Genomic DNA, 23,943 nt, shown 5'->3' with positions numbered 1-23,943 from the left:
GGGTCTGATCTGTAGCCTCTGTGGCAGCTGTTGATCAGCCCTTCCCTCTCTCTTTCTCTCGGGCCTCCGCGGGGGCTGCTGATCAGCCCCACCTCTCTGATCAGGCCCAGAAATAAGCCCGGAGATGCTGACTAGCATAGAAACCGACCAATCAGAACCAAATCTGGGTGAACTGTGAGGAGCCAATGGCTGCCTAGGAGGCAGAACTTTTGATACTGACAGGCATAGAAACCGACCAATCAGAACCAAATCTGGGTGAACTGCGAAGGCAGAACCTAAGGTGGGGGCTGAGGAGGGGTTTTAAGGGCTACAGCTGTTTGGTGTAAGGTGTAAGAAAGCAGTTCAATTTTTTAATGACTGGTTTGGCAGTATAGTGCATATGGCTGGCTATCAGTCCAGATATAGGGATTATGTATTTTTGTCTGACAAGAGCATCTTCTGCTGAAAAAGGCTCCCCCCACCCCATTTAAGCAATACTATCCTATATAATCTGTCTATACTAATAAAAGGGTGATATGCTAATTAGACTGGGTCAACCGGCCATCTTCCAGATGTCCGACTTCCTTGGTGATGGGGGCTGAGGCAGAAGTAGTTAGGGGTGATCAGGCTGGCAGGAGAGGGCAGTTGGGGGTGAGATCAGGCCAGCAGGGGAGGCCATTTGGGGGCGAGATCATGCTGACAGGGGAGGGCAGTTAGGGGTGATCAGGCAGGTAGAGGCAGTTGAGGGAAAGATCAGGCCTGCAGGATAGAGCAGCTGGGGGAGAGATCAGGCTGGCAGGGAGGGCAGTTAGGGGTGATCAGGGAGGCGGGCAGAGAGGTTAGGGGCGATCAGGCAGGCAGGCAGAGGCAGTTAGGGGCAATGAGGCAGGCAGGCAGGTGAGTGGTTAGGAGCCAGTGGTCCCAGATTGCGAGAGGGATGTCCAACTGTCTGTGAGATTGGGCCTAAACCGGCATTTGGACATCCCCCAAGGGATGTCCCCAATTGGAGAGGGTGCAGGCTGGACTGAGGGCCCCCCCACCCCCCCCCCGTGCACGAATTTCGTGCACCGGGCCACTAGTCTTTCTATATAAAAGGCTACTATGCTAAGTGTCCATCCAACCGGTTGCTATGATGCACACTGACCACCAGGGGGCAGACGCGCAACGTAGGAGCTGCTTTGATGCACACTGGCCATTTACAAAGAAACAGCACTGTGGACCTGGTGCCAACAAAGCAATACTCTGCTTCCCCCAAGTGGGACACAGGCCCCGCTACCACCCTGGAGCGACAGCTCACCAAATTGCAGCCAATGCTGCGCAAAATATGGCCCACAGCCCAGCCCAGCCTCCAAACGGGCTGTGGGTGCTGGGTAATGACATCATGTAGCAACGTTCAGCCTCCTCTTCCTAGCAACAGGCCATTTAACAATAAATGGCATTATGGACCTGGTGCCCACAAAGCAACACTCGGCTTCCCCCAAGTGGGACACAGGCCCTGCCACCACCCAGAGTGATACCCCACCAAATCAGCCAATGCTGCCGAGACCCCATGGCGCAAAATGCGGCCCACAGCCCAGCCCAACCCAAAAAGGGTGGCTGTGGGCACCAGGTAGTGATGTCAAGTAGCAATGCCTGGCTTCCTCTCCCTAGCGACTAGCCTCCTTGGAGTTCCTTTAGCCCAGGAACACGACTTGCTTTATAACCAAGTGCAAACATTTTACACTTTAACCAAATGTCTGTGAAGTGTTTTCCTGTGCTTCATCTCATTTGATCCTCACAGAAGTCCTGGAGTAGGTAGATAGGAGACTCTGTAGAATCCTATTTTCTTTTCATTGGCTGGAAAAAGGAGATTTAGAAAGTTTAGAAACTTGACCCAACTGAAGAGAAGTAAGAAATGGTGGAACTTGAAAATGACTTAAGGTTTTCTCACTGCACAGAATATAGTCAAACACTGCTACAGTTAAATATTTCACCCTTTGTTCTCCCTGCGTGATCTACAATAATAATCTGCTTTGTGTTGATATTTACTGCTGTGTTTCTGACAATTACCTGAAAGAGAAGTTGGGGTGCTTCACTGGGCTGGAAAAAGTTTAGCTAAATCAGAAAGCAGGTCTAATTAAGCAAGTTTATCTATATATATAAAGCTCTCGCTGGCACCAATCACACGTGTGTTTCGATCTGTCATTGTCGATCATGAATTTGGTTGACACTTCTATTATAGAGAAAGGGCCAATAGTGATATTAAAATATTTCAATTGATTTCCTTTCAATGTGCACGAATCTGTGCACTGGGCCACTAGTTTCTTATAAAATATAAGAATGAACTATCCTTTTTAAAGTTTCTCAGTCCTCACACAAGTATAAAAAGTTATTTAACCATGTATTCGTAAGTCGTGTTACTGAGAAATATTCCCCAAGATTTGCAGCTTGCCATGTGGCATTGAATAGCTTGAAGGTAATTTAAAGGTGGTATGGTAATACTACTAATTGAAGGATTGGAACCAATTATGAGAATTAGATAGGGCCCAGCTGGCATGGCTCAGTGGTTGAGCGTTGACCTATGAACTAGGACAGTGGTCGGCAAACTCATTAGTCAACAGAACCAAATATCAACAGTACAATGATTAAAATTTCTTTTGAGAGCCAAATTTTTTAAACTTAAACTATATAGGTAGGTACATTGTTATTAACTTAATTAAGGTACTCCTAAGGCTTAGGAAGAGCCACACTCAAGGGGCCAAAGAGCCGCATGTGGCTCGTGAGCCGCAGTTTGCTGACGATGGAGCTAGGAGATTACAGTTCGATCCCTGGTCAGGGCACATGCCTGAGTTGTGGCTCGATCCGCAGTGTGGGGCCTGCAGGAGGCAGCCAATCAATGAGTCCCTCTCATCATTGATATCTCCTTCTCCCTTCCTCTCTGAAATCAATAAAAATATATTTAAAAAATAATTATATAGGAAATTATCTTTTCTTCCTGCAATATTTTTTTAAAATTAAATCTTTATTGTTCAGATTATTGCAGTTGTTCCTTTTTCCCCCCATAGCTCTCCTCCACCCAGTTCCCACCCCACCCTCTGCCCTTACCCCTCTCACTGTCCTCATCCATAGGTGTACAATTTTTGTCCAGTCTCTTCCTGCACCCCCACACCCCTTTCCCCCCAAGAATTGTCAGTCCACTCCCTTTCCATGCCCCTGGTTCTATTATATTCACCAGTTTACTCTGTTCATCAGATTTTTTATTCACTTGATTTTTAGATTCACTTGTTGATAGATGTGTATTTGCTGTTCATAATTTTTATCTTTACCTTTTTCTTCTTCCTCTTCTTAAAGAATACCTTTCAGCATTTCATATAATGCTGGTTTGGTGGTGATGAACTCCTTTAGCTTTTTCTTATCTGTGAAGCTCTTTATCTGACCTTCAATTTTGAATGATAGCTTTGCTGGATAAAATAATGTTGGTTGTAGGTTCTTGCTATTCATCACTTTGAATATTTCTTGCCACTCCCTTCTGGCCTGCATAGTTTCTGTTGAGAAATCAGCTGACAGTCGTATGGGTACTCCCTTGTAGGTAACTGACTGTCTTTCTCTTGCTGCTTTTAAGATTCTCTCTTTGTCTTTTGCTCTTGGCATTTTAATTATGATGTGTCTTGGTGTGGTCCTCTTTGGATTCCTTTTGTTTGGGGTTCTCTGCTCTTCCTGGACTTGTAAGTCTATTTCTTTCACCAGGTAGGGGAAGTTTTCTGTCGTTATTTCTTCAAATAGGTTTTCAATATTTTGCTCTCTCTCTTCTTCTGGCACCCCTATAATTCAAATATTGGTACACTTGAAGTTGTCCCAGAGGCTCCTTACACTATCTTCATGTTTTTGGATTGTTTTTTCTTTTTGCTTTTCTGGTTGGGTATTTTTTGCTTCTTCGTATTTCAAATCTTTGACTTGATTCTTGGGATCCTCTTGTCTGCTGTTGGATCTCTGTATATTATTCTTTATTTCAGTCAGTGTATGCTTAATTTCTAGTTGGTCTTTTTTCATATCCTCCAGGGTCTCACTAAATTTATCGGCAGTTTCTAGAAAATTCTTGAAAAACCTTGTAACCGTGGTTTTGAACTCTATATCCAGTAGTTTGCTTTCCTCCATTTCTGTCATTTGTGACCTGTTTCTTTGTCTCCGCATTTTTTATGCTTCCCTGTATTGGCTTTGTGTGCTAGGTGTCCTATAGGACCCAGTGGCTCAGCCTCCCCAATTACCTGAGGTGGACACTCTTGGTGCACCCCTTTGTGGGCTTTGTGCACAGTCTTGTTGTAGTTAAGCCTTGATTGTTTTAGGTATCACTGGGAGGAATTGACCTCCAGGCCAATTGGCTGTGAGAATCAGCTGTGTCTACGGTGGGAGAACTTCTGTGCTGAAGACACCCTTATGGGGCAAGACTTGCTTCAGTGGGGCTTTGGTGCTCACTGAGTCTTCCCCCTGAGTGTGTCCCTTATGGATCTGAGGAGTTGTAATTTTATGGTCCCACTCTGACCACTGGGTAGACTGGCTCTTGGATCTAAGGAGGTGCTAATTTAGCCTCTGCCTGAGGCTACCCAGCAGGAGCTATGGAGAGATCTGCAGATTCCCCTTCCTTGTTTGGGGTTTGGAGGTGCCCAAATGAGGCCCAGCTGTGAAGCAATGCAAGCTGCTGTGGAGCCTTGGGCCTTCTCTTGGAAGTTCTGGGTCTGTCTGGCCCAGCTGCAGATTCTTAGGTAATTTTCAGATTGCAAAAGGGCCAGGGCATTCATATGCAAAAGCCTCTGCCTCAGCTTGAGTGGGGCGGGATCTCAGGGAATCAATAGGGTGGAGCAAATAGCTATGGCTGATCCTCAGCCATGCCCTAAGAGGCACCGTGTCTCAGTGTCCCAGTAATCGCTGCAAGCACCTCTGAGGGAAAGCCGCCCTCAAGTTCTGAGTTCTGCCTGCTGCCAGACAGTCCAGTTTCTCCCCGTATGAGCCCTGGGTCCCCAGAGACTTCCTGGAACTGGAGTTCAGAGCAGTCGGGGGCTTTTGACTCCCTCCCGATTCAAAAAGACAGCCGCGTCCTCAGTTGCCAGCCTCTTTCCGCGCACGCGCCTCTGTACCTCTGCACTTTACTTCCGCACCTCCTCTGAGTCTTAGTGTGCTTTTCTCTTTCCTTCTAGTTGTAGAGTTTCCACTCAGCTAGCCTTCCTGTAGTTCTGGATGGTGTCCGTTTTGTCTTTTAGTTGTATTTTTGAAGTTGTTGTGGGGGGCAGCAATTTCCGGTGTTTACCTATGCCACCATCTTGGTTTCTCCCTCTTCCTGAAATAATTAAGACATGGGGACTGCACTGGTAGAAAGCACTCATTTCAAGCTCCTGGTTGGCTCTAACTCCTAGCCGCTTGTGGCAGACCTGTGTGACTAGGTAGACTTTTACTACGGGTTATAGTACCACACTATATATGGCGTACAGTAAAACATATATACCATATATAAAAAATGAAATTGCTTTTTATACTTACGACATCTGTACCCCAGAAATTTCTGATTTGCAAGTCTTTTGAAAACATTACAAGGATGTACGTCAGATGGAATTGCTCATGTTATTCCAGATATGTTTGCTATCATTGTTGTTATTGGGTGTAGACCAAAGAGCCTGGGAAATAATCCTGTGGTTGGCATTTAAAACCAAACCAAAACAAAAACTAGTATCTTTCTTCCTTTTCCATTATGCTTGTAGCTCTTGTTATGAATTCTGGTAATAAATTACTTAATTGTAGTCTTGTAGTTTATGATGTCCCCTGGCAGGAAAGTCTTGAAAATATTTTACTGTTATAGCAAATTTTGCGCTAAGTCATATTTCAAAGAGTCATTAGTAAAAGTTCTGGAAAAAGAACAGTCACCATCAAGTGATATGTTACCAAAAGATGGATTGCTACTATTTTAGATGATTTAGTTGTGCCAATTATATGGGCTTTTTATGAGTTATGCCCTACATGATTTCCAGTAAAACTTTGATTTTAAATGTAAACAACATTTATTTAAACATTTAATTCACTCCTAATGTAAATACTAACTTGTTCTGTGTTCTTGCAAGATTTTTCTTTAAATGTCAGAAATTGTCTATATATAGGCACATTCTGCATTGAAATCAGTGAAATAATTTTCATCCCTCCTTTTGGTGACAGTGTTTCTGTTTCCTGAGTGATTAGAAAGGTACTACTTATGAAATTAGGCACAGGCCGTAATAGATTCTTCTCTAAGTGAAACATTTGATCTGTCCTCAGCCCTCACACAAGTATACTTAGTGTATATATATATATATATATATATATATATATATAGTCTCTCTTCTGTGTAGATTTTGTTGTCTATTATAAATTAATTGTGCAACTACTTTAAGGTATGCCAGAGTACCAATGAAAAGCAGACTTTAAATATTTTGGATGATGAGAAGGCCTTATGGTTTCATGCAATCTAGTTTTATTGTTTTAAGAGCTTTAAGATAAATTCATTATCAGCTCAAAATGACCAATTGCAACCTATCTAGACATGCAGAAGTAAGATATCCTTATACTTTTAATTTCCTGATTTTTAAGCTTGTGTTAAAACATCAGTGATGCAATTTTTAAAAATTATCTTTCCTGTGAATGTGGCATGTTATAGTACTCATCAATGTCATGGAATTTTCCTTTTTTAGAATCCTGTTCAAAAGATCCCTGATTCTCATGAGATAACGCTAAAGCATGGCACTAAAACAGTAAGTTTAAAAATTTTGATTCTTTTCTCTCAATAACAGGGCTCTTAAAGAAAAGTGAATTACAAAGATAACGTGTATTAAGAATACAATCAACTGATAACACAAACCCTATAGACATTAAGAAAAGGTTATTTTTCTCTTCAGCCAAAATAGCCATTGAGTTTCATTTAAGATAGGAACAATTATTATTGTCGTTATTGTTGGCTTTAAAACCTCTTCTTCTCTGATTTAAGAACATTACAAGTGAAAGAAAGAAATGAAACTCAAGTACAGTTTTCTTTTTTATGGTGTGGGAAAATTTCTCATTACTCTTAGCTTTATTTTTATATCAATAAAAGCCTGAATTCATTCTTCAGATGAATGTTGAGATAAGAAGTGAACATAAAATAGCCACTGTATTGTTCTAAGTTTGTATTACTGAGGTGTATAGATTATTTTTTATATTGTTATATTTATTTAAAGGTTAAGATGAAATAATTTTATCTTATTACAAAACCCGTTAAAAGTGGTAGTTGAATGAATGAAATTTGCTTATGAATTAATAAAAGAATAAAATTATCTTGCTTTCTCTTTATAATTAAGCTACCTTTTTTCTAGTTGCCTGACATGTAAAGAAGTAAGAAAATACATCCAGTAATGAGTGTGAAACATCAATAAATAGAAATAGGCCCAGAAATGCCATAAATAATATAATTAATAGACAAGGATATTAACAGTGACATTCTCACTAAATTTTTTGCTTTTGAAAATACTGTTTTCATAAAAATATTTAGTAAATGTTATTTTAAATGAAGCACACAATAAATAATTTAAAATGCCTTAGTTTTAATTTCTACTATGTTAAATATTGATACACATGACTCACATAAACTACTACATTTTGGGATCCTCCATGGATTTTAAGAATGTAGAGTCTTGAAACTAAAGTTACTGCCTTAAGAAATTATTTCTAAATAATTATTGATATTACTAGAGGCCCAATGCATGAAATTCGTGAAAGAGTAGGCCTTTCTTGCCCTGGCTGCCGGCACCGGCTTCCCTCTGGGACCCAGGACCGGAGCGTCCCTCTGGCACCAGGGACCTGGGCTTCCCTTACAGCCCTGGCTTTGTCTGGAAGGTCGTCTGGAAGGACGTCTGGTCTCATTAGCATATTGTGCTTTTATTGTTATAGATATCCACACTAGAAGCCCAGTGCATGAAATTCGTGCACTCGGGGGGCGGGGAGGGGCCCCTCAGCTCAGCCTGCGCCTTCTCACAGTCTGGGAGCCCTCAGAGCATGCGGACCTAAGCTGGCAGTCAGACATTCTTAGTGCTGCCTCAGAGGCAGGAAAGGCTCCCACTACTGCTGCTGCACTCACCAGCCACGAGCCTGGCTCAGGGCTTCTGGCTGAGCAGCCCTCCCCCTGTGGGAGCACACTGACCACCAGGGGGCAGCTCCTGCATTGAGCGTCTGCCCCCTGGTTGTCAGTGCGCGTCATAGCGACCAGTCGTTCCTCCATTCGGTCGATTTGCATATTAATCTTTTATTATATATGATTTTATTAAATCAGACTTCTGATATTTTTATTCTGAAATTGTGACAGTATTTTACCAATATTCATATTTTTAAGTATAAGGACAATAATTGTAGACTGTTAGTACTTAAAAGGAAACTTTCCTACCATTTATGATCAGTTAGAATGTTAGTTCAATTTCATAAAAATAATTATTTAAGGTAATATGCTGAGTCATTTAGTGATGTGCACAAGATAATTTCTACTTTGTCCTACTTTGTTAAATAGATTTCTTAAAGTTCCCATTATTACTAATTTTGGTAATTTTATTTTAATTAAATTTATTGGGATGACATTGGTTGATGTGTTCTTCATTTTGTGATAAACTGTCTTGAAAGGTTTCCTCTAAATTATTTATTGAAAAAACTGAATTGTTTGTGAGATTTCTACTTATATACTAAAGCAACTTAGTTTAGCATATGGAATTGCAATGATAGCTATTCTGGGTACATGGTAGATAAGTTGGGACAAAGCTGGCGATTTGAGAAATTAGAATATTTTCTTTTTATTATTTGAAAAGATATTATACTCCTAATTCCAAAATCAAATAATAAAGGAGGTGTTGTCCATTCTCACTTTTCAGAAGTAGCAACTCTTGTTGATATATATGTCCAATGCCTTGAAGATAGGAGGTGAAGTTAGAGGAAGGAAGTGGGGGTCATAATAGACTATAAGTAGCTTTCTCCAATGAAAATTTTTTTTTTTAAACCAGGTTTCTGCTTTGGGTCTGGACCCCTCAGGTGCCCGCTTAGTGACTGGAGGATATGACTATGATGTTAAGTTTTGGGATTTTGCTGGAATGGACGCTTCTTTTAAGGCATTTCGATCCCTTCAACCCTGTGAATGGTATGTATTGTTCAACTTAATACTTTCACATTTTAAGACAGAGTGCTGTTCTTATTTGAATTCTATCTAAAATGGTTTGTACCAAAATACAGGAGGTTTATATAACTGAACACTACTTCCATTATTCAAATGAAAGTAAAATGTACCTTAATTTTTTTGTTTAGTTTCATTAACCTACATTTTAAGACATTTCTTGTCTTTTGTTGTTTTTTTGCAAAATATATTTTTATTGATTTCAGAGAGGAAGAGAAAGGGAGAGAAAAATAGAAACATTAATGATGAGACAGAATCATTGATAGGCTGCCTCCTGCACACCCCACACTGGGGATCGAGCCTGCAACCCAGGCATGTGCCCTGTCTGGGAATCAACTGGTTCATGGGCTGATGCTCAACCACTAAGCCACACCAGCCTGGCTGTTGTTTCAATCCTCACCTGATGATATGTTTTTTCCCCTTCATTGATTCTAGAGAGAGAGGATGGGCGAGGGAGAGAGAGAGAAAGACAAAAGCATGGTTGCCTCTGTATATGCCCTGACTGGGGATCAAACCCACAACCTGGATATGTACCCTGACCAGAATCGAACCTGGGACCCTTCGGTGCCTGGGACAACACTCTAACAGCTTAGCAACCTGATCGGGGCTAACTGTTTCTTTATCTCCAGTATTTCCAGTAGAAGATTCAAAGGTTTGATTATCATTCATATTTGATCACATCAGGTGGCAAGTATTGTCTAGTTGTTGCCACTATTAGTGACTAGCAATTAAAGTTGGTTCTTGAATTAAATTGGTAACATCTGATTCCTCCATTGTAAAGTTAATATTATATACTTGAGATGGGCAGGAACTTCGTGCGGACATACTTTGGTACAATGTAAATATCCAGATTCTTGCCATCCCTTCACTTAATAAGTTTAGTGTCCATTAATTATTTGTACCTAAATCAGTTATCTCAGTGAGGGTTGCATCTAATTAGATGACATTCTAATTTTATTATTTCATCTATGTTTTCTGGCATTTTTCTAAAAGAACTTTTCTTTATTAACCAATATGATTTGGTTCTCCTGAAATACAGTTTGTACTGGAAAAGCAGGAAAAATGCTTAGTTATTTCCCTCTAATTACCCATTTTTAGCTTAAGGATTACTGATGATAAATGAGTTGTTACTGTTATTGATGTTGATGGTGGTGTGTTTTTTTTTTACTTTTTCTTTTCTCAGTGTGTCAGTATTTATGATTTTAAAATGTTCATGTGTTTCAGTCAATTGCAGTCATTATTCTTTTTGATATTTAAATTGTCCCAGATTTGGGCATTGGGAGTTCCTGATTGCTATGTAGTGTCGACATGACCTCATTAGTCTTTAAAAGCTTATTTTCTGGCATGACATGAATATACCAGGCTTCCTTGTACATTCCCTTCCAAATCCTGGAGTCAGCATGTCCCATGGAGGTCTATTTTTTTTTTAAAGCGGAAATGGTATTTAGAGACCAAATCTGGATGTTACACATGCTCATTGATATGGGGGTATTATTGTTTCTTGACCTTTTCTGTGGAAAGAGGTGGAAAATACTGTTACATGTGTGTGCATGCATGTGTATTTAAATGACAAGATCAGGCCTGGCCATTGTGACTCACTTAGTTGGAGCATCGTCCCATGCACCAAAAGGTTGCCAGTTTGATTCCTGGTCAGGGCACATGCCCGAGTTGTGGGCTCAATCCCTGGTGGGTGTGCAGGAGGCAGCTGATCACTGTTTCTCTGCCATCGATGTTTCTCTCTCTCTCTCTTTCTCCCCCCTTCACTTCCCTCTCTCTCAAATCAATTTTTAAAAAAAATTAAATGAAAAACATTTAAGAATGACAAAATCATTGATATTTTCATTTCAAAATTTTAGTAAGCTTTAAATTTCAGAATATTTTTTAATTTACAGAAAGCTGCAAAGATAGTACAGAATTCAAGTATACCCCTAACCCAGTTTCTTCTGTTGTTAACATTCTACATTTGTGACAACTAAACCAGTGTTGGTACATTGACTCCAAATTTTTATTTATATACTTATTTCTTGAAACTCCAAACTTTTAGATTTCACTTTTTTTTTTTTTTAACTAATATCCCTTCCAAGATACTGCATTACATTTAGTCTTCATAATAGTTTCTCAGTCTTTCCTTGTTTCTCATGACCTTGACAGCTTTGAGGTGTACTGGTCAGGTATTTTGTAGAAAGTCACTCGATTTTTTTTTTTATGTTTTTCTTATGGTTAGACTGGTGATGTGGGTTTTTGGGCTGAATATGACAGAGTTGAAGTACCTTTGTTATCACATATCATGTGTACATGATATCATGTTTTTAAAAAATACATATTTTTATTGATTTCAGAGAGGACGGGAGAGAGAGAGAGAGAGAGAGAGATAGAAACATCACTGATGAGAAAGGAGCATCACACCCCCAACCAGGATTGAGCCCACACCTGGGCATGTGCCCCAACTGGGAATTGAACCATGACCTCCTGGTTCATAGGTCAATGCTCAACCTCTGAGCCACACCGGCCAGGCATGCTATTGTGTTTTTAAGTTTCTCTGCTGTACCGTTACTTTTTCACCCCCCTTTTTATATGCTAATTCTTTGGAAGCAAGTTAATAAATGCTGCGCACACTTGGGAGAGTTGGAAGATTTAGCTTTATTTCCTAGAGAAGGTGGTATTTACATAAACTACTTGGAATTCTTCTATAAGGAAGAATTGTCTCTTTCCCCCACATATTTACTTATTTAATCACTTTTTTCCTACCAGTGTGGACTACTGCCTATTTATTTCCTTCCTTGGGTTGTATGCCAGTATTTAGTTACTTATTGTGTGGCTCAGGTTGTGTCAGTTGTGCCCATTGGGAGCTGTTTCAGTTTGGCTCTTAGGTCCCTTTCTTTGACATGCTTCTTTATTTTTTGAGTACTTCCTTACTTTTGGTACTATAAGATGCTCCAGACTCACCTTATATTTCTTCCTGCCCCAGTCCTAGAATCAGTCAGATTTCCTAGGAGAATGGTATAAGAAAACAAGAGCTAGGATCTCGTGTGCTTGTTGCTCTGGGGGTGTCAGTGCATTTAGGCCTTTTCAGACAACACAGCTAAAAGTATATGCATGGGTACTAACCTGTGCATGCACTAGGTCTGTAATTGTTTCTGTATCCTTTTGTATCATTTTAAGCTGCATAGGCATTCATACTCATGTCTCTGACTCTAATCCAGTGCACATTGGTTCATTCTAGCCTTCCCTCTTCTTCCTCCTGGGAAATCTCCAACTTTCCGACAGTAAGAAACCTGACTCCCACCACCCATCCCTATGTGTATTTGTTTAACCCCAGTACAAATGTAATGCAGTTTCAGAATTGTGAATCTGTATCCCTGTTCCAATTTAAGTTTAACATTACAGAATGTTTATTTAAGGTTTACTTAATAGAATATGTTCTATTTCAAAGATAGAACATATTCTTGAGAAAAGACTTATGGGTCAAGAGCAGGGGTTGGCAAAATTTTCTGTAACGGGTCTGATATTAAGTATTTTAGGCCTTATAGGCCACAAATGATCTTTTAGTATTTTCCTTGTGTGCCTGTCTGTATTATATAATATTAAATTGGGTTCACAATAACTTTTTTAAATAAAGGAAAAAGTGCAATATAGGTCTTTACATTTTTGGGGTTCAATTTCATTGTCTTTATTTTGGTAGCACATTATTTCAATTTTTGATTCCAACATCCAGCATATTAGTGATCGATCCTTGTTTGTTTGTTGTTTTTTTTTTGGCCAATTTTTAGTTTGATAAATGTGCAATAAGTTGTCATCCTATTGATAACTGTTGAATATGGCAGTCAGACTTTGGTATGCCACTAGAAACCTTTCTTTATGTTGACATTGATCTGTTACACAACTTTTTGCTTAGGTTCTTCATCCATATGAGAAGCCCATGCATACCTATAACTCAGCTAAATTCTTCCATAACTTTTTTGTCACCATCTATGTTTTTCCTATATCATCTGCCAAGAAAACTTGAGGGAATTGGTAGACTGTCTTAAAGATATAAAAGCACAGGATGCTGTTTTCAGACCATCTCTTCACCTGAAGTAGCAGATGTCAGAATTTGGCTGATATCCAAGAGGCAGCATTATGGTGAATAAGTGGGTGTCAAAGAGGCATTCACACACAAAGGACCCCCCACTCAGGAGGGGAGCTAGAAGACCTGAGTATAGGGATGAGACTGAGGTATGGTGTGTGAATTTGGGGTTCCTCTGATGAATTTCTCCAAAGGACTCTGGTGCTGCAGTGTTTTTAGCCTTGTTCGCACTCCCCTGGGACACCTTAAAGAGACTGATGTTAAATGTTTTCTTGATCTGCCATTATGAAAATCAGATTTTAAAATGTGCGTTTCTTTTACTGTTGCTCAACTTCTGTGTGGTGCATCTTCCATTTTTGGTATTTTGAAGTCTGTTTAATAATTTGTTTTGGACTTTTGCCCAGCGTCAATATTAGATTTGTGGATCTCTAGTTTCTAATGTTTTCCTTTGTCCCACTTAGTGAAAATCAGTACCACATTTTCTCTCATCCAGTCTGCTAGTCATCTTTTATTTTCTCTGTTTCCTCACGGATTCTCAATAATTACCTAAGTAGGTTTGAGTCACAGTCCTTGGGATCACAAACCCTTCCTTCAGATGTATCCTCTATACCAGAAAAAATATAGATGGAGTAAAATTTTTCATAAAATATTAAGAATTTTTGGATTACTTAGGTAACCCAATTTAAGAATTCTCTTTTACCCACTTAAAAACAGTTACTCTTAATTTCATTCTCTTTTTAAAACATTTTAACTAAGTAATGCATATTATTTTCTTATACAGAAATTAAAACATTGCAGGTAAGACTAAAACTCTTCCTTGATTACCTTCATTTTAAATCTCCTTCCTAGGTGAAATCACTGTTTTCATTATGGTATATATTCATTGAGGTTTTTCCATGCAGTTATCAACAAATATCTGTACCTATCAAAGAATAGTATATACTTTATTTTGTTTTCATAAATACTATCGGATGGTTGTTATGCTACAATTTGTTTTTTCTTTTCCACTTTGCAGTAGTTGCTTGGAGATTTTTAATATCATCACATGTATACTATATTCTTCCTAAATGCTGCATAGCATACCATGTGAAACTTAACCATAGTTCAGTGGTTTTGAAGCTTTAATAGGCAATAGAACCATCTGAAGGGCTTGTTAAAATGTTAAAAGCTAGACCCCACATTTAGAGTTTCTGATTCTTTGGATCCAGTGTGGTGCAAGAACTTGTGTTTCTTACAAGTTCCCAGGCGCATTACTTAATTAAAAGTATATTATTTGTCTTTTATGCTCTAGAACAGTGATTGGCAAATTATCACCAGAGGGCCAAATCCAGTTCATGGATTTGTACGGCACTTGAACTAAGAATTTTACAATTTTAAAGGAATGTAAAACAAAGTACAACAAAGAATATGTGGCAGATACCGTATGTGGCCTGCGAAGCTTAAACTGCTTAAAGAAAAGTGTGCTGACCCCTACTGTAGAACCTCTTTACAACCCCCTTGCTACTTTACTCTCCTTGCCTGGTGTTAAACAGGCTGACTAGTTATAGCTCCTCACTTTCTTAAACATAGCATCTTGTAGCTCAGTGGTTCTCAACCTTCTGACCCTTTAAATACAGTTCCTCATGTTGTGACCCAACCATAAAATTATTTTCATTGCTACTTCATAACTGTAATGTTGCTACTGTTATGAATTGTAATGTAAATATCTGATATGCAGGATGGTCTTAGGCGACCCCTGTGAAAGGGTGGTTCGACCGCCAAAGGGGTCGAGACCCACAGGTTGAGAACCGCTGTTGTAGCTCATGGGATGTGCCTGTGGTCTGAGGAATTTTCCAGGGGCTGAGAGTGCCCCTCACAGGGGCGTCTCCTCTCTGACGGATGCTGTTTCAGGGCAGCGAGTCGCTAGGTTCTGCCTGGTTGACACATCTTTGTTCCATCAACCCCGTGTCATGTACTGAACACCCTTTTCAGCTGCCAGTGGTCCCAGTTGGTAACTGTTTCCACAAGGGCAGCCTTTCTCCTTTGAGGACCTGCTAACCCAGTAGCTCATGGTTTGTGGGATATTTTCACATAAGGCTCTTGTACCCTTTTGGGGAGGTGTTTTTCTAATCTCTCCGGTCCTTTTCTACCTTTCAGTTTCCAATTCCGATATTTCTCCCCTCAGTCTCAAGGAGACCTGGGAAATACAGAAGTAATAATAGTAGCAACTATCTGTTTCATGTGCTGTGCGAGGTACCTGTACGTGTCCTAGTTTCACTTCCCACTCAGCCCTACACGTGTGATTCCTCCTGGTTTTCAGTGGAGGAAACCAGAACTCGGCCAAGCTGTCCCCTCACACATGAACTCTCAGCTCCGCGCAGTGCTGCCGTTTGCTCCCATCCACTGACTCTCCAGAAAAATGGGGAGACTGAGGCTCGTGGTGCCGGAGGGCTTGGTTTGCATCCACAGCCAGTTAGCAGCTAGGATGGAGTCCCTGGCCTCCGGACTCACATTCCGCTGTGCTTTTCACACCTTGGCTCCACAGCCCCAAGTGACAGCCCCAGACAGCTGTGTTTATCTGTCTTGCATGTCTCAGCTTGTTTTGCTAGCGGAGCAAAAACTACTTAAAAGGATCCTCAGTCTTCACCTTTCCATTCCCCTCCACTTCTACTCGAGCACTCCCCTGGCCCCATGAATAACTTCACAGAGAGAGTTGCCCAATGTTGCTAAGCCTTCCCCTGGAGGCAGTCACTCCCTAGAGGACATTGCTTCCTCAGGACTCCAGTTGACTTTCAGGATTGGCTTTCCCTGCTCCTCTTTGATCGGAATCTTAGTTGTTGAGGCAGGAATTTGAGGAGCAGATGCTACACCCCTTGAACAAGCCCCTTTAATTCTCCTTAGTACTGTGTCTAATAACTCTTAATCCAGTCCTTTTAACTCTGTGGCTAGCAGAATTAGGAGTGAAGTGGGACAGGCATGGTGAGCTTGATGCTGAACATTTCACTTTAATGTTGGCAAAGAGCATGAAACACAGACAGAGGGAAACATGAGTTTCCCTATAAAGTTAAAAGGGTAAAGTGAATATTAGTGCGGGTCACTGAGATTTTGTATTTCCTTCCAAGTGTAAAATCTGCTAGAGCAGGTAGCCAGAGAAAGGGAGCCACTGACTCTTTTTACTGCCATGTCATCTTAAATTTCACTGTTATTTTAGATTTTCCTTCCCCTTTGGAAATGAAAATGATTCACCAGAAAAAAACAAAATGATCGCTTATAGTACTTGATCTTTCATAGGGAAGAAAATAAAGACTTCCCCAAATGGGAGAACTGTAAACAAAGACATGCCTATGAACAAACTGCCTCATTCTCTCCCTGCTTTACAGGACTTGGGCTCAGCAGTCTGAACTATCTAATTATCAAAGAGTGGATCTGTTTGTTTACATACAAAAAATATTGGACTAAACAGCCTACATTTTTCTCAGTTTCAGTTAATAGCTTGGAATTTGGTATATCAGTTCGGGTCTGATTAGGAGAGAGAAGTCACAGTAATTTGGATGGGAACGTTTATAATAGAGAATTACTAACTGTAACAGAGGATTGGGGTATTGAGGGGTTGGCTAGTAAAAAGTAAAGAAAACTCTAAAGACTATAGGAATAGCAGCTAAAAAGAGCAACCACTACCCTAGGGGAGAGAAATAAAATCTTCAAGGGAGAGGCCTCAAGACTGAGATCCGGACGTCATTTTAGAGGGCAAGGCTGTGGCTCACTGAATGATAAAGTGCTTGCTGTGCTGTTATGACAGCAGAACTTCCCAGAAACCTGACCCTCCAGGGTCCCCTCCTGAAAAGCCACACAAGAGGTGCTGGGGAAGCTCCTGGTACTGCCAGCTGTGGCTGCCGTGCACTTCAGGAGCTGGGCAGTGGAGACGCTGCACAGACAGCAGGAGCTGGGCACAGGGAAGTCGAGTGCAGTGCCGGCGCCCACCTGGCGGAGCAGGAGCACTCCAGACCAGGAAGAAAGCCCTCCCCCCTCCCTGCTCTCTAGCGCTCTCTACCCATGCCCACTGGCAAAGGGAACATCTTGGAAGGGCCCACATCCATTTCTTCAGAGCAGGCAGTGAAGGTTGACTTTTGTAGCTGAGAGGCAATAAATACATGGACAACTGGAACATTTGATCAAACATTTAGTTTTTTATCTTATTGGTGCCTCCTTATGGACTTATATTTAAATGTGGGGCCCTGGTCAGAATGTTGCTGAGGATGTCATTCCTTCCCAGGATGTGAGAGAGGCCAGGAGAGGTTTTTCTGTCTTAGGCAGGAAGGGCCCAGGCGGCAGCTCCACCTTTGCTTTTCTAGGTTCCTTTTTCATCAGCTGGTTTGGGAGCTTCTGTTTCTCATCCACCTGGACACTTTGACTTGAGCATGTGGTGACATTCTTCACATTGTCAGTCTCACCTCAGAGACCACTAGATCTCTGTTTGAATGGTCTTTGCCAGTAGAGGCAGGATTGTGAATTAGAATTACGAGTGGCTTCTTGAAGAATAAATATTTCAAAAATGATCAGCTAGAATTTCAACATTTTAGGAGAGCTGGTCAGTATAAATTCTGAGCAGCAGTGTCTAATTAGTGGTGGCTGGCAGAGAGGCATTTCATTGTAAGTATCTGATTTGGATTTGGTAACTAACCAGGAAGAATAATACTATTGAGACCTAGCCAGACCCACATACATTTTAATTTTATATATAATCTCTTTCTGAAGACAAAGTTATTTTCTGAAATACCCCTTTATTTCTCAGCCTTGAAATTATAGACTTAGAAAGTAAATTGGATTAAATGATCTAAAATTTTGTTAAGATTGTGCTATTTTTTTTTAAAGATTGACCTGTGAAGATAAATCATAAAGCAGGCTATAAAGACAGCTTAAAGAAAGATGTTTATTTATTTAAATATATTTTATTGATTTTCTACAGAGAGGAAGGGAGAGGGATAGAGAGTTAGAAACATCAATGAGAGAGAAACATCGATCAGCTGCCTCCTGCACACTCCCTACTGGGTATGTGCCCGAAACCAAGGTATATGCCCTTGACCAGAATCGAACCTGGGACCCTTGAGTCTGCAGGCCGATGCTCTATCCACTGAGCCAAACCGATTAGGGCAAAGATGTTTATTTTTATTTCTGATAGAGAACATCTATGTTTGGGGCCTTGGTCATTACGTTGGTTCTCCACAGAATTCTTTATGGGGTTGTTATCGATATCTACTTAAGGTGCATAACCTCTAGCTTTCCATTCACATTTGTTTGGAGATTTCTTTTAGAAGAGCATGGCACCTGTACAACATACCTTTCAGATTGCTCTGCTGTGATGGTTTGCATGCCATCTCTGAAGAATGTTATGGACTGTTTTATAGTAAGGTGAATAAGAAGTTTTACTTAAGGAGTTTACTTTAATAGTCTTTCCAAATTTGTGACTGAAAGCCACACGTAGGGGTTGCATAATGACTTAAAAACATGCAAGGGAAACTAGGAAGATGGAGAAATTGCACTGCCATGTAATTAATTGCAAGAGTAGCCTCAACTGATCCTACAGGCGGAGCTGAAGCCAGACTAACCTTCCCAGATAACCCACATGGAAATAGAGAGCTTGGACCATTTCACTGCTTGTCAGCCAGTCCTTGAATATGGGCTGCTTTGGAGTGGTAGCAACCTTGGGTGAGGGAGTTCTCTGCAACTTGGGGAAATTCCTGAGGATTCCGTTGTTAGCCATCAGCAGGACAAGTCCTGGGAGCTGGGTAATGAGTACTTCCTTCCTGAAGGGGTAGATCTGCGTGGCACACCACAGTATTCACCACAGCCACAATGCCAGGATCAGTTTCAGTGGAGTGGTGAGGGTAGAAAGGATATTATAGAGCTAGAGAAATAAAGGTGGAGGTGAAAACTTGTTCGAACAGCAAACCTGAAGGGAAGGAGAGAGCCGATAGACGTTCCCGAGGAGATGGGAGAGGATGGAATCCAGCATGTATGTAGGCAGCAGATTTGCCTCGTGTGGGAAGTGATTCGTTTCCAATATTGTAATCAAAGAGAAGGAAGAAGAGAGTTCAGGTACAAGGAAGTTTATAACATTACTGGGAGGAAGTTGAGGCAGTTCTTATTTGTTTCTTTTGGGAAAGAGTGGGAAGAATCAATAGCTGGAAGAGGGGGAGATGGTTGGGTTAAAGATTTAAAATGAGTAGAGCCCTAGCTGGTTAGAGCATTGGCCTGTGAACTGAAGGGTCATGGGTTCAATTCCTGATCAAGGGCATGTACCTCAAGGGCAGGTTCAATCTTTGGCCCCATCGGTGTGGTGGGGGAGGCAATCAATGAATATGTCTCTCGCACTTCAATGTTTCTCTCTCTCTCTCTCTCTCTCTCTCTCTCCCCCTCTCCCTCCCCCTCCTTCTCCCTCTCCCTCTCCCCCTCTCCCTCTCTCCCTCTCTCCCCCCAGCCCCTCTAAAAAAATAAATGGGAAAAATATCCTCTTGTGAGAATTAAAAAAAGTAAAACGAGTAGAGAAGACTTTAATAGATACCTGTGGAGAGTTGGAGGAGAGAACTAACACGGTAGCCACTGGTGGCAAGGATGCATTTGAGGATGGTGTTCCTGATTTTATAGAATTATCAATTTGTACAGTTGTGTGACTTTTTCTATGACAGTGCTTATTGTGGCTAAAGTATAAACATTATGCTCAGTGTCTTACCAGACTACTTCTTTTTCTTTTGCATAGTCATCAGATCAAGTCATTGCAGTATAGTAACACAGGAGACATGATTCTTGTTGTATCCGGAAGCTCTCAAGCCAAAGTGATTGACAGAGATGGTTTTGAAGTAATGGAATGTATAAAAGGAGACCAGTATATTGTGGACATGGCCAACACCAAGGTAAGCATCAAACAGACTATTTCAGTGAATTTAATTAATTCAGCACACATTTATTAACAGTTCGTTTGAGTTGCCGTAATTCACACAAAAGTTAGTATCTTGTTTTAAACCTAAACAGTTTATTATTTCTCACAATTCTGTGGATTGACCAGAAGTTCTTCTGCTTCATATTGTGTCAACTGGGGCACTAGGATGGTTATAAAGTCCAAAAGGGCTTTATAACCAGATGGGTTCACGTGGGTGCTCTGTCCCATGGCATCTCTTTCTCTCCCCTACTTCTCCCCCCCACCCCCACTTTTCTTTTTTTTTTTAATACTAAAAGAATCAAGATTATTATTAAGCATTGTAAGTTGCATTCAATAGCCTTCATTACACCACACCACAACCCATCTACAATCAGTCAAACCCAACAGCAGTTCATTCTTGCACAATTCATTAGTTAGGGCAAAACTCCCTTCAACTTACAGTAAGATCCTACTCAGGTCTTTCGGGCAGGGATTGGGGAATTACATCTCATTTCTGATCACTAATGTGTGATGAAGAGCATCAGGAGAATTATATGAAAATGAATAAGAAGTGATTCTGATTTCAAAGTACATTGTTTGGAAACATTAACAAAAACATCAAAATGATGTAAGTATACCTGCTTCTACTAAATTCTTGATGGGAAAGTTCTCAAGAACAAGCAATTTGTTTCCTGCTACAGAAGAGGGTCACCCCCACTTTTCACATGTTTAGTTTGAGATTTCTCACAGTGTGGTATAGACTTAGTGGGGTTGGACTTTGTGCTTGATGACTGGCTTCCATGAAGGATGGACATGGAAGGTCTGGCTTTAAGTCTTGTGTAACATCACAGGGACAGTCCAAATTTGGGGGGAGGAGAGATAGACTCCACTAATTGATGTGTGAGTGCCAAGGTCACATTTGAAATATCTTGTGGGGAGGGAGATATGGAGGCAGCCATCTTTGGAAACACAGTCTACTATAAACCTACTATGTCCTAGGCTGTAGGACAAGAAGGAAAGAGGGTCTCATCAACCTTTTCTATGTAAAGATTTTTAGTAGGATTATGATATTTTAAAATTAATGTATAAGTAATTAGATATTAACTATGGCCACAATAAGGCTCTAAAACTTAATGGCTTATTTATAATTGCTAACATAGCTGTGGTTTGGCTGCTCCTGGCTGGGTTCGGCTTTAAACTGCAGGTAGAGTCTAGGTCTGTTCTGTGTGTTTCCGTTCCTCCTTACACGAGAGGACTGTGTGAGGGCATATTTTTCTCATGGTGATGGAAGAGACACAAGGGAACCCCAACTCTGGAAGCACATTTCAAGCCTTTGCTTAGATCATGTCCACGAACATTCCATTGGCCAGAGCAAATCACACGGCCCTGGGTAACATCAGTGCAGTGGAGAAATGTGTCCGGTCTCTATTGAGAGCAACTATGGTATCCCATGTCAAAGGTTGTGGATCCAGGGAAGGTTGATGAATGGGAACAATAACATAATGTACCACAGAAGTATCAGAATGTCGGTGGATAAGATTGATGCAGAATTTTGAGCCTTCGTTTTAATTCTGACTTTTATTCTTTCTCTACCTGTCTAGTACATTTTCTAATATACTAATCCTCATGGTTCATGCCTATATCAAAATCTTCTATGAGATTGATTGTCTAAGAAAATACAGTTTATTCTCATCATTCATGGTTTCTGTATTTGCAGACTTTCTTGCTAAAATTGTTTTGTGACCCTAAAGTCAGTACTCATGGCACTTTCTTTTTTTTAAAATTTATTCTTTATTGATTAAAGTATTACATATGTCTCCTTTTTCCCTCATTGGCCTTTCCCCGACCACTCACTCATGGCACTTTCATGATTATTTGCAGACAGGCACTTGCACTAAACAACAACGAAGAATTTGAACAAGGTGATCCTCTGCTTTCTTGTTTCAGCTCTCAGACTGCAATCAAGTGTTCTTTTTGTGGACTACTTAATGCTTTGTTTTTCTTATTTTTTGTGTGCTTCTTGTTGGTGATGTTGCTGTTTAAAATGGCCCCTAAGTTGAAGTACTGTGGTCCTGTCTAGTGTTCCTTAGTGCAAGAAGGCTGTGGTGTGCCTTACAGAGAGAGCACCTGTGTTAGACAAGCTTTGTTCAGGAATGGATTATAGTGTTGTTGACTTTGAGTTCAGTATTAATGAATTTTATATATATGAAGTTGTCCTTAAACACAAACACAAAAGCAAAGTTATGCATTGACTGGTTGATGAATATATGACCAGAGGCTTTCAGGAACCTAACCTTGTATTCGATAATTCAGTGTTTGCAGAACTTTATAGACCAGTGATGGCGAACCTTTTGAGCTGGGCGTGTCAGCATTTTGAAAAACCCAAACTTAACTCTGGTGCCGTGTCACATATAGAAATTTTTTGATATTTGCAACCATAGTAAAACAAAGATGTATATTTTTGATATTTATTTTATATATTTAAATGCCATTTAACAAAGAAAAATCAACCAAAAAAATAAGCTCGAGTGTCACCTCTGACACGCATGTCATAGGTTTGCCATCACTGTTATAGACAATAACTACTGCAAGTAATGAGAATTGACTGTAATCTATTTTAGGTGCTCTGGTTGAGCTGTTGGAATAAATTAGTATAGTATGTTTCAAACTGCCCTCTGTTGAACCTATTGAAGTGCCTCTCACTCCTAATGAGGATCACAATCCGATGCCTTTTCTTTTGTTTGTTAACTGTTTATTGAGCGTTCAATATGTGTTAGATGATTCTCATAGAATTCAAATATAATTTAAACATAAAGTTATATACAATTATATTATAACTAGAGGCCCGGTGCACAAAAATTTGTGCACTCGGGGGGCAGGGGGAGGGGGGTACCCCAGCCCGGCCTGTGCCCTCTCGCAGTCTGGGACCCCTCGGGAGATAATGACCTGCTGGCTTAGGCCTGCTCCCGGGTGGCAGAGGGCATGCCCAGTCCCTAAGTGCAGCCCCTGGTCAGGCTCAGAGCAGGGCCCATTGGGGAGTTGGGGTGCCGCCCCGTCATGCACAGAGCAGGGCGGATCGGGAGGTTGCGATGCCACCCTCAGTCACGCTCAGGGTAGGGCCGATTGGGGGGTTGGGGCACCGCCACCTGTCACACTCAAGGCAGGGTCGATGGGGAGGTTGCGGTGCCACCCTCTGTCACGCACAGAGCAGGGCTGATCAGGGGGTTGGGGAGCTCCCCCCTGTCACGCACAGAGCAGGGCCGATCAGGGGGTTGAGGAGCTCCCCCCTGTCACTCACAGAGTAGGGCCGATAGGGGAGTTGGGGCACCACCCCCTGTCACACACAGAGCAGGGCGGATCAGGGGGTTGGGGTGCTACACCCTGTCACACTCAGGGCAAGGCTAATGGGGAGGTTATGGCTCTACCCTGTCACACACAGAGCAAGGCCCGTGGAGGGGGGTTGGGGCGCCACCCTCTATCACCCACAGAGCAGGGCCGATCAGGGGTTGGGGTGCCACCACTGTCACACTCGGGGCAGGGCTGATGGAGAGGTTATGGCTCTACCCTGTCACACACAGAGCAGGGCCTGTGGGGGGGTGAGGGTTGGGGCGCTGCACCCTGTCACACACAGAGCAGGGCCGATCAGGGGGTTGGTGTGCTGCACCCTGTCAAACACAGAGCCGTAGGGCAATCAGGGGGTTGGGGAGCTCCCCCCTATCAGGCACAGAGCAGGGTTGATTGGGGGTTGGGGCACCTTCCCCTGTCATGAACAGAGCAGGGCAGATAGGGAGGTTGTGGCCCCGCCCCCTGTCACACACACAG

The 23,943-nt window shown here is 41.4% G+C and overlaps 1 protein-coding gene across 1 annotated transcript in view; it reads left to right on the top strand.

The window, feature by feature from the left end:
- The window catches only part of WDR70 (WD repeat domain 70), a 197,018-nt gene that overhangs the window by 25,397 nt on the left and 147,678 nt on the right, over nucleotides 1-23,943 (top strand). The window contains exons 6-8 of the mRNA XM_070411814.1: nucleotides 6,669-6,728; nucleotides 8,994-9,127; nucleotides 19,963-20,116. Coding sequence (XP_070267915.1) covers nucleotides 6,669-6,728; nucleotides 8,994-9,127; nucleotides 19,963-20,116 — 348 coding nt within the window. The remainder of the gene's footprint in view (nucleotides 1-6,668; nucleotides 6,729-8,993; nucleotides 9,128-19,962; nucleotides 20,117-23,943) is intronic.

Source organism: Myotis yumanensis, unplaced genomic scaffold, assembly GCF_028538775.1.
Source record: "Myotis yumanensis isolate MYYU_CA2020_CCGP unplaced genomic scaffold, mMyoYum1.0.hap1 SCAF_4, whole genome shotgun sequence".
NCBI classification, from domain to species: domain Eukaryota; kingdom Metazoa; phylum Chordata; class Mammalia; order Chiroptera; family Vespertilionidae; genus Myotis; species Myotis yumanensis.
This window is presented reverse-complemented; position numbering and strand designations above follow the sequence as displayed.